The 18024-nt window shown below is 42.4% G+C and overlaps 1 protein-coding gene and 1 long non-coding RNA gene across 10 annotated transcripts in view; one reads left to right on the forward strand and one right to left on the reverse strand.

Annotated features, from left to right (window-relative positions):
- The window catches only part of LOC105195795, a 255143-nt gene that overhangs the window by 177832 nt on the left and 59287 nt on the right, over window positions 1–18024 (forward strand). The window lies entirely within an intron of this gene.
- LOC105195834 (homeobox protein homothorax) overlaps window positions 1–18024 on the reverse strand; it is a 387950-nt gene that overhangs the window by 88245 nt on the left and 281681 nt on the right. Inside the window, exon 11 of one of the 8 annotated variants that reach the window (XM_039448646.1) lies at window positions 12204–16976. The exons of the other annotated variants lie outside the window; for them this stretch is intronic. Coding sequence (XP_039304580.1) covers window positions 16947–16976 — 30 coding nt within the window. The 3' untranslated portion in view covers window positions 12204–16946. Of the gene's footprint in view, window positions 1–12203; window positions 16977–18024 lie in introns of those variants that run through there. 8 annotated transcript variants of the gene reach the window in all.

Here is an 18024-nt window from a genome sequence, read left to right on the forward strand (position 1 = left end):
CAGAATTGTGAAAGCTTTAAAACTGCCTATAGAGATGAGAACCACACTCAGGCAGAAGCGTCGAGTCCCTGAAAGATCCAAGTAAAACGTCTTCGTTCCCGCGGTGACTTCACGTGTAATTACAGCGAAAGGTGGGAGCCAGCCAATTGTCACGAGTGAATTTCGCGCTGGAATTGCTCCGACCAGTCGAAATGATGGAAGGGAAAGCGGGCTCTTTGGCGATGTGAAAATGAGGAGGAGGAAATGGCGGATGAGCGAGGGGCGGATATAAAATAGACGATGTCAGCGCGTCAGTCATCCGTAATACCTTCATTCCGTTTGTCTCCCTCCATTGGTTGGTAGAGAGCATACACACACACACACACACACACACACACACACACACACACCATATATATATATATATATATATATATTTATATTTATATAGGTATTTCCATGAGCGGACACAATTTCGTTATCGCTTCGAAGGTTATTCAATTTCGGCGTTAAAATCCTCTAATGTGCCATTATTGCTTCGAGGGGACACGACAACCTCACGAAGCGGTAATGGCTTGCTGCACGTCGAAAGAACTTGAATGAAATTCCCTTTAAGACGGAAGACTAGCCTGATATTGTGACCGATTGACAAGGATAATGAAAAACAGTCTATAATACATATATTAGCCGATGAAAAAACATTTTAACAAACTTTTATCGTCGGAATGTATTTGTATTGTATGACACGTTTTATGTTTATAATAAACACATGTCACGTAATACACACATATATTCACGTATGCAGTATATATAAAATATTTTCTCATTTATTTTTCTCTTGTAAAAAATGCGTACGATAATACTTCAATAATATAATAATGTACGATAACCATTCCATCAATACAATTATTTCTGTCACATTAAATTTTTATTTTTTCCTTGATATGAAAAAATCGGATTTTTGCTACGCATACAAATACGTATAGAAATTTCTGCTGTAATGCAACTATGTGATAAAGTGAACAGAAAAGGGGATTGTTATATTTTTAACAGATTAGGATAAAGGACCAATTTTCGACTATCTGCATCAAGAAATTACAATAAATTCTTGTAAAAATTTCTCACGTGACAAACTATTTTGAAAACAAGTATTTCGCGTTTCTTTATGCTAAATCTAAACGAAATACTAGAATGTATGAAGGTATGCGCACCAGCAGCTGTACGCTCGAATGATACGTGATAAACCGAAGATAGTACGCTGCTCTGATGTCGACTCGTAGTAGAACGTTAACCATACGACAATGAGAACTCGGCAAACGTGGAGTTCCATCTGCCAGTCAGACATCGTTTCTGAGCTTGCTTCGTCATTACAGCGGAGCTTTCAATATGCAGCCGCTTACATCTCTTGAATTCATTTATTAATGATCGAAATCTTTTACTTCCGCGTTGCTTTTATTCAAATATAGCTATATGTATCTAAACATAAATAATTTCGATATAAAGAAGTAAATAAAAAATTTTATATAATTATATATAATTATATCGAAGAAAAAAATATTCAAGAGCACAGAATATTTATAAATTGAGATATCAAATACTGCTGGAGGTTTAATTTAATTAAAATTAAATGAAAATTACAGGATATTCCGCTCAAGTTTGTATTCTTCTCAACTCGCATAAAATAAACTGATAAAGTGCAATAAATATTGCATGTCAAATATTGAAGCAGTTCAAAGTGCCAAAGATACTGAGAACAAGCAAAAAACCAATACCATTGAGCGATGCACGCGGCATTTTTCATGGCGATCATCGATACAAGGCTCAAGGACTGGCCCGAAGGTAGCTTACGAACGCGAAACTCTCGGAAATCCATGGACGATTCCGCTGGTCATTGTCTGGAAATCGATGCTGACGAGCGAATTGGTACGGCGACCTGCGGGGCGTGGTCGAGCCGAGTCTCTGTGACACGGCCACCTCAATCACCGTGCGACGCCCAAACCTGTCATTATCACGCGACCCTGTCTACCGTAGGGTCTACGCGTACGGGAACCGGTACACACAACCAATGCGCCGAGGGCACGTACGTGAACGTGCGTCGAGTTGGACGCACGATCAAACTGCGTGAGCCAACGGATCACAAGGAACACGCGTCAAGGGCGCCGGACGTAGAGCGTCCGAGGGGATGCAGACTCGTTGATCACCTCCTTGTCGCAGTACGCGCGGACACACCCCCGTCATTGTGTCCTTCCAAGTAACGCGCCGCTCTAGAGGAGGCGGATCCTTCCTTCACAGGTTCAATCGTCCACACAGGTCCGACGACCATTGACCTCGGCTAGTGACCCAACTTTGTCTCCCAATTTCATTGATTAGGCCTCGCTCTCGCCTGCTGCAAGCGTCGTATGCTACTCGCGACCCCACGAACTCAACTGATTGAACCGTACTAATGAAATCCTGGTTGCTTGTAACCCTGGCCTAATCTCAGATGTGTGAGATGGCAGGCTTTTAACTTTAACGATCAGGTTAACCTACTGTTGGCGAAAATCTTGATCAAATAAATTTGCTCCCAATCATTTTTACATTTACGAAAATTCTTTGCTATCTTCATTTCTATTTTCTATATCTCGATATCTCAATTTAAAAAATTATTACAAGTGTAAACGGAAGGCATGGAATCAAAGACATTTTGAATTAGCGATATACATACTCGTATATTCGTATCGCTTCATCAAAATTGGCAAGATTTATACGAGCATCTTTCGTTTCCTTCCATCCCCTGCCCCCCCCTCTCTCTCTCTCTCGCTGACTTTAGCAAATTCAAACGCTGCTATTCGCAACGTTGTCGGTCGCTATTATTACCATCCTCGTCTCTTCGCAGTCAATGTTTGAAGACCGTATCGAATTCTCGCTGTTAATGAGAGGCGGGCGGAATTATTGACAAGAATCCAGCTCGCTCGAATCCCACCCTTTCTCCCACCCAACGTGCCGCACGTCAATCGGTACCAAGCATGCCTCGTGACTTGTGGGAATCGGGATAATTATAACGTTTCCGCTGAGTTTCGATACGGGGAAGGAGGGGCGAGCGTAATGGTGGAACCTCCTCCTCTTTCTAGGGGCCCCTCAGGCGGCAATTCTACGCTCACGCTCGCACCGCTACCCAGCAATCATCCCCAGTCAGTCTTTCAGTCAGTTCCGTTGCTATTTAATTATCCATTTAAAGCGTGTAATCTTCTCCTACGCGGCACCGATTCACTCGTGCCGGTCATCTCCCGATGAGGGACAACGAGAACGATTATGACGTCGTGAAGGTCTGAAGAAGGCACAATTTTCAGTTGTGTGGCAATGCGTGATGAAAGTGCACAAGTGTATCAAAAAAATCCTTAATTATAATCATGGATAAAATATAATATACAATAGATAGTTGTTTATTTTTCTTCATAATCTCGTTCCAAATAAAAAAATTATTATTTCTTAGCTCAAAGGTACTATTAATCATCATTTAAAGAAAGTTTATCCCTATACAGTATATTCATGACTAATAGTAAACAATCGATCAATGAAAATAAAATCATCGTCATATGTTTCAAATTGAAATTTGGCACAGCAAAATGTGTTTTGTTCATCTGACAAGAATAAGGTCGTAGGCGATCACAATAGAAAAGGTTGCATTCAGATTGCTGCAGAAAAGCGTAGGAGTACACATCGTATATATACGTTGCGTCGCGTCGGTCCGGTCGAAACGCAAATGGTCATCCTCATCGTTACCGATAACAAGGTAACAAGGATACGCCTCGCATGGAGGATCATTTTCTTCCAAAGTTTACTATCGAGTTGCAGATTTGAAAAAAAGAAACAAAAATCAGAATTAAAATCGCAATGAATCGCAAAGGGCCTTTTAGAACAGCTGAAAACACGTTATCGATGCAAGCATTGTACGGAATTTAAAGATGATATAGTTTATGATCATAGACATAATTTGTCGATATCTCATAAGAAATAAAATTTAAAATTTTATTTTTTGTTAGAGAAACAAGAAGAAAAATCCATGGCTTTTATTTGAAGAAATAACATAATACGTGAATCGTCGGAAGATCGCTCTTCCGTCCTGAACGGGATATAACTCCGTCCGAAGAACACGTTTCCAGATCGTCTTCCTTTCTTACCCCTAGTCAGCGCAGAGGCGTATAAGCGAAATAGCTGTTAGGTGATATTGGGGTACGGCATGTTGCGAGGGCATCGATATATATTTCTCCCCGTCGCGTCTCTCGTCGTTCTTGCCATCTAGGAGCGTAGGTGCTCCGCTACTCACGCTCGGGACTCGTAGGTGGAAGGGTGAAAGAGGCGACCCTTCCGCGTTTAGTGTCAATTTATTCGGGATTCCCGAGATTCCCGAGGCTTTGCCACGCACGATCAGCCTCGCCCGTTTGCATAATATTGTATTTATTTCGTCTTGTAACCTCGTACACGCGTTCCCGTCCCGCATCATTCTCCTCCCTTTGCCTCTCACCTCCAAGTTCCGCGCCTTGTACACGTGTGGATAGTGACGGGAGAAAGCTTCGTTTAGTTCCCTGCTTTCGTACGAATAGCGTCGTATATGCGAACCTGAAATGGGCTATACCGGTTACAAGAAAATCCACGATGGTTTTTCCTTCCGACACTTTTTTTCACATCTCTCTCGCCTCGTTCTCCGCAACATATCCTGCTACTACGGATTTGTGACGAATTATTTAGTTGTAGTAGCACATGTTAAATTCAATCTTTTATGTTTACAGAAAAAGAAAAAAGCGTTTTTTCTTTTGCGTTTAATATATTAAAGATGATATGCGGTAACTTAAATAAATTCAATCTTTGCGTTAAAACGTATAATGAATTTTCATTAATTTGATCGTTGATGATTAGTACTATGTATCGTGCTTCGAGGACATTAACTGTAACGTAGTAGAAACGAAATGTACTGCAGGAGACATTTATACAGCGATGTAAATGTAACTGGCTGAGACACCGGTCGAAATTATTGAAAGCGAGGCAATAGCGTTGTTCAGCGTTAAAGAAAGGCAGGGAGCGATTGTTATCGCTGCTCGTTTCATGAATAAGCACGCAACATCCGTAACCAGAGTACGAGGAGCAGCCACGTTCGATAAGGTGAATCGCCAAAGTAAACTGGCATGTTATCGGCTATATTGTTGGGAAGGGGGAAGGTAGTGTCGCATAAATTTAAATACTTGAGCCACACATCGTAAACTATTTTGTCTTTGTATTTTTGTATATGTAAATATATCTTGACGATTAAATTGATTTGCAATAAATTTCATTAAATAATTTAGTTTTGATTAGTAAACGATCTTTCCAATTGATAATACGCTCCGAGACAAACGTAGGAAATAATTTTGTACGTATCTGCTAAAATATTCGTGATAAGAGATACGTGTGGTCTAACGAACAACAAACGGAATTATGCAAATCATACGTCTTCAGTGATCGGTATCAACAACGAGCGACGCGACGGAAGGTAGCGGCCATAAGTCCTCATAAAAATATTACACTGTAACACGATCCATCGTGAACGCGATCAAAACGATAGTCCCATATTTCTCCTTGTATGACACGAGGCGACGTCGTAAAAGATGGCATTCGATACGAGGATAATTCCGCGCATCAAATTATTCGATGAAATGATAGTGAACATAAATATTCACACTTGACGGAATTATCCGTGGAATAATTCTTCGGAGGCGCGCGATGGCCGCGATCGGCGCGATCGGCGCGATCGGCGCGATCGATATCGCTTGATTTTACAGCGATATGTCAAAGGTATTTGTCGATATCGAGAATCACGTCCAAAAATGTTATTAACAGCTGCTCGGAGCACGCATTGATTTAACAATATTTTCTTTATGTCCCGCGAGGTAAATCACTTTTCCCGTCGAGCATAAAGCATCGCGCGGTCGACATTCGCAATCATAAAATACAATATTCATAATGAGGACGTCAGTCAGAGAGGTGCGGACGAATTGACGGAGGTTGCTGTACGGACGAATGGCCGATTGCAGTGCGGCACGGGGGGTAGCAGCAGCGGTGTCGACGGCGGTGGTGAGATGGTGGTGCTGGTGGCGGCGGTGATGGTGGCGGTGGTGCATCGATAACCCGCGCGTCGAAGAGTTTGAGTGATTGACGCGATCGGATGGAACAGATCGTGATGCACGCGGAGAAAAGTGTTGACCGCTCGTTCCGGGCGAACATACGTATGGCAGCCGACCCATTGACAGGTGCATAACGCTTTCAAACAAATAGGAACAAATTCCCCTCTCTCTTTCTCTGTTTCGCGTACATATCAAAATGCATTTTTAAAGCTTACCGGTGTACGGCAATAAATATCAACAAACGAGTATCCCCTAGGCTATAAATAAAATCTATGTATTTTTAAAACCTTTTTTTTTTGTTTTTCATACACGTAGACACAACGCCCGTTGGACATTCGGAGGTATTTTGCCATCACAGGTAAGTCCGACGTATTTCGTCGCTGCGCATTTCGCCAGGCGTCCATTTCCGAATGTGCAGAACTTTTTTCCGCGATACGTTGGCGACTGACACGATATTTGCGCAACGCGCAATTTTTTTTCAAAAAAAAAAGAGAGAGAAACGAAAAATAGGAAAAACACGCCCAATGCTTTTCCACGTCGTAACAGAATGAAAGCACTAAACGCGCGATAGCCAGCAACAACACGAACGCATGTACCCATTATGGCATAATATCGATAATAAACTTTTTCGCCGCTCTCTCGAGCGGCGAGTATTTTTATTTTTTCTTTTTGTTAACTCATCGACAATTCACATGGTACTCGATGAACGCGATTATAATTATCACGAGCGTGACAATTTATGATGTATAATATTAAAAAAAATTTTTCTCTAATGAAACTCCATCTAAATTCTTCACGGACAAACGTACGTGTCCTTTATATTTTAATTATAATTAAGGGATATTTCTTTAGATGCGCGCATTATAACCGCGTTACAGCGTAGCAATCTTTGAAATATTGTACTTTCTCAAATTGAAGATCGTTACAAATCTTAATTGCATCATCTTTTACGTAACAATTTCAAATGGACAATGATACGCGCGACATCGCTTTTAATCGTGACGAATGACATCTTCCAGTCAGGTCGCGATGAACGGAATCGTACGCATTTTATACTTGGGTCCGGACAATTGATCCATCAGACTGAGCGCGTAAGCCGTAGCGTTGCACCTGTGCATCGTGTACTATGTAGTGTGGCCGGTGGTGGATGCAACGCGAGTCTGCTTGGACAGGTGATTGTCAGTGCTTTAGGCGCCGCCTCGAGATTTTCATAGACTATCATCCGTGCGAAGTCATCAAAACCGCAAACCTGAATATATCTCGGCCACAACAGCTGTGGCCGAGATTGAAATCTCGATAGCATCACGCTTGAGAAGAATGCACATAACGAAAAAAATCATTTTTTACAAAACTTTCAAATATCCTTATCCTTATTTATACCAAGTATTTTTGTGATAGATAAATGCGTTTAGTTACATTACGTTAATAGTAACAGTTGATTATCCGTTTTTAAGCAAATTGAAGTAGATGCACCGATAATAAAAGTAATCGACTTGCTGGCGATAGCGATCTGGAATTATGTGGAAAATTCCACATCGGTATAGCGTGCGTGTTTATCTATACGTTTGATGGCTCCGGCCGATTTTACTACGTGAAACGTCAAACGTTTCCGGCGGTGTGCATCGCGCGCGGCATAAAAATGACAGCTCATTGGATTTTACGAACCGGCCCCACGGCCGCATTGCACCGGCGGCGCACCCGCGTGATACAAACAGCCCGTTGCGCCGGTGATTTTCATCGCCGTAATAATGCGTTTATCGGCATTCCCACGCCCGGTCGATCAGTCCGATGAAACCTATTCCCGACGAACAACCGAGCCATGTCCACGCCCTTTTATCAACGCGCCAAATATTTTTTTGCCCAGAATAAATTAACTTTACTCAATCAAGCAGATTTTCCACTACGAGGAACATATTTCAAATGGTTATTGCGTTGGATCGCTGGCCAGTATAAGTATTGAAATATATACCACGATTTATATGTCACGTCAAATATATCATGATATTGCATGAATATATTGGAAATATATCCATATGAACCGCGGTTAAACATCCAAATATTTTAATATAGAGTTGATTAACCAATTATATCTTAAAACATATCAAAATTCAAAGTTGCAAAAACTTGAAGATATTCGAGATATTTCAATTGTACCTATGTGTATTATAATATTAAATGACTCTAAGTTAATTAATATGAATCTACGACAATGTTTTTAGATTGTTACAAATAATTAAAAGTTGTTCTGACGCAGTAGGATACTACGTCTTTGCATCGAGATCGATCATTTTGATCATATTATAGTGTTCTATTAACACATCTGCGAAATGTAAAAAAAATAAATACCTGTGAAACAAAGAAGAGCTTTCAAAATAACATTTACTAGTCATAGTATCAATAAATTTTCATAAAAATAAATTGCAATCCTAAGCCGATTAAAATCTGTTGAGATATCGTTTTATCATATTGTGATAAATTCTATCGCGGCGTGGGCGCCTTTATTTCGTAAAACAAAGTAACGCGCGTAACTTGCAGGTCGTTCCCCTTATTTCGCCTGATGGCATAAATTATGAACTTGACAGTGTAGGTTTTCGCGCTGCGTTCGCACGCGATCGATCGCGGGGGCCGACGCGACGTCAGGCAGGAGGAGCATCGTCGCCGTCCCATCCGGTAAGAAACAAAGAACGTGACAAGGGAAGAAGAAGAAGAAGAAGAAGTCGCAAGCGTAGGTCGCAAAAGGAAGTCGATTATTTCGTGAGTCCGTTTGCCGCGGTCAATTAAGTTGGTAAAATTTCGCCGCGAAAACAACGGGCGCGATTCGCCGATCCGGCGCGGCGGCGGCGGCAGGCGCCATCGAGTGTCGGTCCCCTAGGCCGTTCCCTCCGCACGGAGAGCATCGTCGTCGTCGTCGTCGTCGTCGTCGTCATCGTGGGCGATTCAGGAGGCAAAAAGGAGACCCCGTTGACGGCGTCATTATCGTTATTTAATATCCCGGTCATTAGCGCGTCCCGCCGTGCCACTCGAGAGTGTTGTTTATGTACTCATCCGCTCTCTCAGAGTTCGCCGCGTCGAGCCTGAGATTGTTCCTACGCGTTTTTGCAAGGGCAAGCGAGGTGCTGAAGGAGGATCACGCTTTCAAGTCTTTCTCCGAGTACACATCGCGAGCATATACGCACGCTTTTATACGCATTAATAGAGGACTCAAAGACAGTCGTGCACGATGAGTTAATTACTGTCGCGTTGCGACTTTGTCTCGTGAGTGCACCGCGCGTGGTCAAGTTATGTGTATCAGTGGAGTAGTGACTGGCATATGGCATCCCGCCCGCCATCTTACTTTATAGACGAAACGCGGGAAGAAGCGATCGTGTATGTAAGAGAATCTGCGGCACCGCGCTCTTACAAAGGATTTAAGAAAAAAGCAGCAAGTATGAACGCGGCCCCCGTCGTGCTACAAAATAGAATCGAGATGAACGTTGATCGAGCAAAAAGTAAATGGAACGAGCAAAGTCCACGTCTGCTGCACCGAATAAAAGAGCGATAATGGAAAACGCACCAGCCAGTTCGAGTCACGGCCGCGGATAATAAGTTCCGCGTAATCGTCGACGATTTTACTGCTGTCAAGCGAAATGCTGCATTTTCACGATCGAACACATCAATGTCTCGGGAGTGATGTCGTTCTGTGGCTTTTGTACATACGTCTCTACGTACAAGCGAGAAATGCCTTGTGTTGCGTGTTCAAACGTACGCAAATGTTTAATTTTTATTTTTACCCATTCCCGATTACCGATTATTGACAAACGGTTATCAACATTGAGCGTAATACATCCATTTCGAATTCTCGCTGGTGGTTTACCGCATTGCAGCAATAAACCCGATTATAGACGCTTTCAAGGACCATCAGGTGCATAATGCACGAACATGTACGTAATTTCGATACGAGCGATATAAAGTGGGTTAATTAAAGCCGCGGGGGAAACGATGTAACGAATGAGCTAAATTAAAAATTCCAAAGTTTCCGAACCGATCGAGTTACAGCGTACGTTCGAACAAATGATGCAGCGTATATGTCGCAAATGGAAAATTAATAGATAGCAGAGATACTGAGCATTATAATGAAGTAGCCATTTCGCATTACCACCATTAACAGATGTGGCGTTATTTGAATCAACTTTTTATTACTTTTACCGTAATTAATAACTCACTGATTCGAGAATTAAGCATGATTAAAAAAAAAATCAAAACAAAAAAATTACATTAAATAAAAGAATACAGTTTAATCATATATTTTCTCATATTTGTACGAGTAAGAAGAATACCTCGGAAGAAGTGGAGACCAATTTCGATTTTGCAAAACACATAATGTGGTCGGAATATATTAACTGCAAAGAATGAAGCGGTTTACCAATATGGCTAGTTATGCAAACAAGACGGACAGAACTGCGGTAGACAGAATCGCGTAGAGTTACCATTATTTATCTGCCTGCGAGGCCGGAAGGATGGTATACAGCGTAACGTGTATCCTTCGACCAACAAAGAGACGGCCGTTCCCCCGCCATGCGCCACACAGAAATTTACATGGCACCACACGCGCACATTTTACGCGCTTATACGCTTATACGTACGCAATCATTTCGTCGCACCGCATGGTCGCAATGCCCGGGATAAAGCGGCATGCCGGTTGATGAAGGTCAGAGTCAAGACGCGTAACTTAAGAGAGAGAGAGACGCTCGCGCGCCTGCGTGAGAATCTCACCAGACACGAAAATCATGAAAGTGTCGCGGCTCGGAACGCCCGGAGCATCGTGTCTGACAATAGATTAACTGATTAGCATCTCTTGGTTGGTGGTCTACGAAGCAAACGAGGGTGCTCCAATCTATCTTCACTTTTAATTGCGATGTAGCGTAAAATGTAACGTATGAGGAAATTGAAATAAATAATATTATCAAGTAGAAAGTAATCTTGATGAAATAATCTTTCTTGTGAAATGCTAAACTTTTCCATTCGATATAATCTAAGAATTGTTTAAAGAGATTAAATCTTTAATGTTATAGAAATATAATAAACCAAGTGTAAAATCTCTCGTAAGATACACACATTTATGTGATAGATCGAGGAAAGCTCAGAAAACAGTATATGCGCCACGAAGCGTATGTAGGTCACTCGATGCTACTAAGCGCAGTAAGTCAGCCGCGCGCTGAAAGCCCACGGAGACATGAGCAACGTGAACCTCCGTGATCTAAGATACACAGTTGCCGCATCTACCTCGATTTATAGAGGAGCACCTGGATAAAGAATTATGTAGGAAGCAGGTGTTCGTTAATGGCATTCGCGTTTATTTTCCTCTATCTCGTAACGCCGAAACACGTAAGTCAACACTTGCACGTTTCTACAACGATATCTTTACGAAAATGTTTACATTACGTTCACATTACGTGATATAATTTTATATAATGGATAGATGATTAAGAAAAAAGAATGAGCGAACAATCGTTTCTCGAGATGATTAGTTCATAATTAGTAATTTTGTTGTCAGGAATCAAATGCGAAATAAAGGCAACAAAGTACAGAGAAAAGGAAAGGCAAAAGCCGGACGGGGGATGGACCAGAGAGGGCAAAGAACGAGAGGTCGTGCGAGCGGTCTGCACTCTGATCAGTCTACGGCAATTACCGCTGGGCACGGCGGCGGCGGCGGCGGCGGCGGCGGCGGCCTTCTTGTGAATACTACTCACTCGACCCTGTGCAACGAAACTCCATCGAGTGAATATATCCTTCACCTATCGCAGGGCACTACAACTTTTCGTAGTGTAACAATCGGCGAAAAAGAAGAAAGAAATAAATATTCGTCATCGCGCAGTCTATGACACAGCATAATATAACGATATACATTGCGCAATTTGCAATTATGCATATATATAACGATACTGGCCAAAAGCACAATAATAGCGCGCGTATTTCGATAAAATAATTATATAATTTTTTGTGCACGCATATTAAAAATTTATAACAATTTGAGATATGAGAGAAACTAAAAATATATTTGCTCTCTAAAAAGATTAATTACGTTATATTAATAATTCGTGATATCTGGTATGATTCCTCATTTTGAAATATTTTATGGTACGTGCGACATATCGTATACTACATTCACCAAACTAAATATATCTGCTAAAGAATGCGCTTTACGATGCGACGAACACGTGGGGATTGCACGCACAAATACGCCGACCCCATCAGAACGGAAATGGTTACCTGCGACTATTTACGGGGATGCATGTCAAGCTGTATGGCCTGCGGGCACGCGCTATAGGTTTGTATGAACAAACGTGATATGGAATATATGAATAATAATGGCTGGGCTATATATATATATATATATATATATATATATATATATATATATATCGCGGATACATTGCCTTCACTCATCGTCATCACCATCCCCATCTGCGCTATCCCTTTGCCGCAGCGTTACGAGCCACGAGCACGAGAGTGCGATATGATTCGCTCTGATTAGCGCTACTCATAACGATAGCCACCGCGTGGCATAGCATTATGATGGCGCTATATAACATGACGCGCATCGATCTCGCACAACTTTTCAGATTTCTCGTCATCGTTTATAGAAATGTAACATTTTTAACTCGTGGAATATCTTGACCATTAATTATCGAACGATGTGATTTAACTGCGTGAACTCTGAGCTATTTACAGAAGTTAATTATATAATTAATTACATAATTAATCTGTATAGAATCTTATCATTATAATTAATCTTGCGTAACCTTCAGCATATCTTCAAAGATATTTATGAATTATAGTTGGTTAATTTTCATTACTTTACAGAAAATTTAAAAATCACTGTGTATGAATAACGTGGAAAGTAATGCATATCAACAAAGTAATACGATATAAATAACGCTTCACAATAAATAACACTGATTTTTAATCGTTACAAGTGCGCTTCGTACAGCCATGTTGTACGCGATAAATTCAAAGCCGTGATTTTTTTTCGCGTTTGTGATTCATAAAGCGAATAAGCGCCTCGTAAATACGCGCCACAAGGTTGCGTCAGTGCGTGTGTGTGTGTGTGTGTGTGTGTGTGTGTGTGTGTGTGGTAACAATGTAACAGATTTTTTTTTTATTTTTAACCGAGTATATGCGCGACGCGCAGCGATAACGTATAATATCCGAGCGGAGTAACCGCGAGACATCATGCGCTCGTAAACGAGTCTCGATTGATCGAATCTTGTAGCAATTTAGGAACGTTTTACATAATCAATGCGCCGTGTGGTGTGTCGGTCGGTCAATTTTCAAAATTCTCTTTCTCTCACTTACTCATGTCCCGCATTTTTTTCATCGCGTCTAGATAGATCTCAACGCGGGACATTCCGCGTAACATACTTGGGAATATATTATGTGTACAAAGTGTTATAAATATAGTTTATAGGAGCAAGCAACACCACACACGACGCATTAATGCGGCTGATCATCACAGTTGCCCGTACATCACGATATGGTGGTGGTGGTGGAGGTGCCCGCGGAGAGTTTCTCTCTTCTTCATGCGTTTCACAGCCCTCTTTGGTCTCCGACCAATTCTCCCAATGAATTTCTCTCTCGCTACGGGTTACTCAGTTAGTTATGGATGGTAGCGGCGCGCGCATTTTATTAAAATATTAGGTCATCCCGGTGCATAATATATATCACGATGTTCCGCACGTGCACGAGAGTCTACGTGCGTAGGAGTGCGGATACATACACGTCGTCGCCGAAGTCGTCGGCGAATGGCCCGCGGGCGTGAGTGGCCGAGTTCGAATTTCGCGAAGGTGGGGTACGCGTGGCTCGTTACGGGCATCCTTTCAGGGCCCCTAAGTGGACGTCGAGTTCGTTAGAGGGGCCCTTCCACGAGATCGCGGAAGATGAACAGGGTGAAGGCGGGAGATACATGGGCTCGTGTTTCCACAAAGAGATATGGCTTTCGCTTAGACGGCAATGAGGCGCGAATCGAGATTCTCTCTCTCTCTCTCTCTCTTTCTCTCGTTGTTTCCGTTTCTCTTTGTCTTTTCCTCTCCCATCTCCTGCATCTCTCTGCGGTCCTATGAACCTTCATAGTATTATCGTTACATCGTTTGTTCCATTTGATTACCCCGACACAATACAGTGTTGTGTGCGAAAACGTCTTGATGCGCGTAATTGCGGCAACAAATTTGAAACACAAATGTCGCCTTTTTTCTTTACAACCTGCAATAGCGTGAATAAATACGCAAACGAAACGCAGAGTAATACGGAAGAGACGTTTTTTGTCGTCGATCATAATACGTCGAGCAACTTATAATCTTATTTTCCCTGTCTCGTTCGTGCCCTAGCGACTTAATAAAACTGCGCTTAGGCGGAAAATGCTTCTCCATTACGCGCTCGCCGCCATTCGTTTTGTTTACGCCACGTAATAATTACACGGTGCATGTTTTTCTCGCGGACTTTGTTCGCACCTAAACTTTCCTCGGTAACGTCATCCTATATATATCATTGTCATCCGGAAATTACCCCGCAGAGTTTCTCGACGATGAGGGAAACGCATGAAAGGGATAAAGTTACGAATTCCCGAATTACGCGAATCTTGGCGTACTCGCAGCCTGGATTCGACCTATGAGACGGATTAACTTTGACGGAGGAGCAATATTTCCTTTCGGAGTTTGTACTCATATCCCGTGGTAAAAAACGTTATCATTTGCCAATATATAAATTTAGCGTAAAATTTAAGTAAAATGTTTTCAATGTCGATATGCGTTAAAGGCACAAGTTTAATTTTTAATAATTAACGATTTTTAAAAATAAACAAGTTTTCAATGAAAATTTTCGTGAAAGCACAAGCAACTTGATGATTTACGTTTCATCCATTTTTATTATGTTGTAGGTGAAGCGAATTAATATGAAAAATTAATTTCGACTATATGATAAATTGAAAATTTTACTTTCTATAATGTGCCATAAATTTGTATCTCCTACTACATACGACACCTATCTCCGTGATATTCATATTTTCCGGTTACCGTAGTATCACGTAGGATTACACTGAAGCCGGAACAGTGCGTCAGGATAACGCCGAAACAGTATGTATCGCATTAAGGATAACGTCAGTCAATACGTACGGGAAACATCGAAGCGTATTCTCTTCTCTAACGTCAAGTACTTATTCATTAACCAAAAAATCAAAAAAATAATGATTTAATATCTCTAACTCATTAAATTCATCAAATGAGCTCAAATTCTAATAAAAAAAAATATTAACTTAAAGTTGAATAAAAGTTTTCGATTCTTCCAAACCAGCACAAAGACTGACAAAAAAAATATTTTACTCAAAATTGAAAGATTTGGTTTACAATTAAGATTTTGTACACGTATCAAGATTTGAAATATAACATTTTAATAAGAATAATTTTCTTCTCGCCACGAGATTGGCACACGAGATATATCTGGGGTCTGCGGAGAGACGAAGATATCAGGACGAAGTGGTTTCAATAAAAAAAGATAGCACTCTCTCTGTTGCCAGCGGCGCCGTAAGTATGTCCTAAGTGCATTTAACGATTATTTTATATTAACGGGTGAATTTATTAGTGGCCTCCATTATCGGGGTTTGGCGGCCCCGAGGTGGCCATCTATATGCCTTTCGTTTTACCGAGGAGCCGTGAAGGTCGTAAGAAGAGAGGAAACGAGAGAGAAAAACGAATGGAAAGAAGGAGGGTAAGTGAGTTAACGGCGCGGTCTCCGTGTCTTTATCTCGTGGCGGTGGACCGTCTTTTGTTTCACTTGGTGGCTTGTGAATACTTGAAGAGATGTCCGGGCCGTAGTGATATCGATAGCGTTACCTCGGCGAGACCTTTATTTGCGCGCAGTAAAAGCTTTTTAAAAATCCAACGCCACGGTGCAGCGGTGTGACGCAGTTACCGAAACAACCAAATATGACGCCAATGTACGTACGATGTATCGTACATCTGAGATAATGTTAGATTATATTAGATATATCGTTCGCAAAATAGCGAAAAAAGTAACATTTTCCGATACGTGGTACATAGTAAACGGCGAATTAATATAACGCGTTCTCAGGGAGAATCGAAGCGAAAGAGACGAGGATTCATTCCATTCGCCTATAGCTTCGTTGCATTCGCCGGTCCCTAGTGAGTAACTACAACCTCTTTTCAATCCCCGCGAGCGAGGAGGGTGTCGTAGAGTGGGTAGGGTGGGTAGGGTTTTTCGTGGGACGAGAAGCTAAAGAAGAAGAGGCAGAACCGGAGAAAGACTCTCGGGTTGTTGGGCGAGACCGCAGGACCGCCATCGAGAGGTTACGAGTCGGTGGCCGAACGGAGAGGGTAGAAGGAGGATGGTTGCGGGTTATGCCGCCCCTGGGACGAGCCCTGATGGGGTTATGGGCCTCCGAGGCCTACTCTTTCCACCCGGTTTCTACATCCCGTTTTCCTTCCATTCTATTCCATAATACGCCGGGAGATGTATACGTCCTGCAGGACGCCCGCAAAATGCGTTCTAGATTGCATTCGGATATAGGGAGATTCACGGCAAGATGGAGAGAGAGAGAGAGAGAGAGAGAGAGAGGATGGGCTCCGAGTTGAAGAAAGAAAACGACGCAACGCAGCAATCCTTGCGCGAGAGATCGGGCTGGGATTTGCGAGGGCGTTCCGATTACCTTTCGCATCGGCGATCCACCGTATTCTCCGGACCGAACGACGACGCGATCGCGCGCGCGGGCGCGCGCTTGTGTACATACCATATACTTGCGTTTCCAATACGAAATTTGATCCCAACCCCCCCATGGGCTATTCAGTCGGGAATTGGACGCTTCGTACTTACCTGAAACAGAAAGAGAAACAAATTATTCGAAAATTGTCTCACTCCGAATGAATCGAAGAGCGTTTTAAGACTACGCTTTAACGACGTATAATATAAATCGAGATCGATGGTGTTGTCTTACGCAAGAAAAAAGTTTTATGTATTATGAGTTAAGATAAATCACCAGACAATTTTGATCATGAATGTAAAAACTGATTTAACGAATCGCGTGGATCTCGAACCTACTTGTTCACGTTTCTTCGTCCGCAACGAATGCACGACAAGGATACGTTTCCTGTTACTTCCCCCTCGTTGAACATAATGACGCGCGACGAAACTCTTGCTCGATAACAACTCAGCTGCGTGCACGCGCGCGTGCATAGTCGGCATGCTGAAAAAAGCAGTCGTGCGAAGGGCGAAGAGAGATTTATGCTCGCAAGAAAAGAGGAGAAAAAGGAACAGCAGCTCTTCTTTGCAGCAACAGCGGCAGCAGCAGCAGCGGCAGCAGCAGCGAGTCGCGCTGGGAATCGAGAACGAATCTTATACGAATCTTATACGCGTCTGACTCGCGGCTCGCGTACAAAGGGAAAGAAGAAGCAGACACCCGGGAGAAGGAGGTTCATGCCGTAATTAATAAACCGGTATGCTAATTTCTGCGAGGACAGAACGCGCGCGCGTTTTCTCCTGGCGAGGCAGATACGTCCGGTATAATCCCATGTACCCCGAGGAACAGTGCGGCCTTTCGTAACGTCGACGTACCACGAAAGAGGGAGAACGAGAGATGTAAGACGAGATAAATTACGCTTGCGCGCGCGCGCACGCTGCCCCGATATAGGGCAAATAGTTTCGCAATTCCGATACGAGCCCGGCTCGTTTCGCGCTGCCCGTCGGTTGCGACGCACGATCTATCGCGCGAGGTTGAATGATTAATTCCGAAACATCTCGCGCGATAAAAAGAACTTTTGACGTGTTATTATGAATTATACGGTGAATCATGCGATAGAGTATGCAAAATGTAATCGCCAAGTATTCGAATATTAATGATAAATGATGTATGGCAGTGAAACTA

The sequence above is a fragment of the Solenopsis invicta genome, chromosome 4 (assembly GCF_016802725.1).
Source record: "Solenopsis invicta isolate M01_SB chromosome 4, UNIL_Sinv_3.0, whole genome shotgun sequence".
In the NCBI taxonomy this organism is placed as follows: Eukaryota; Metazoa; Arthropoda; class Insecta; order Hymenoptera; family Formicidae; genus Solenopsis; species Solenopsis invicta.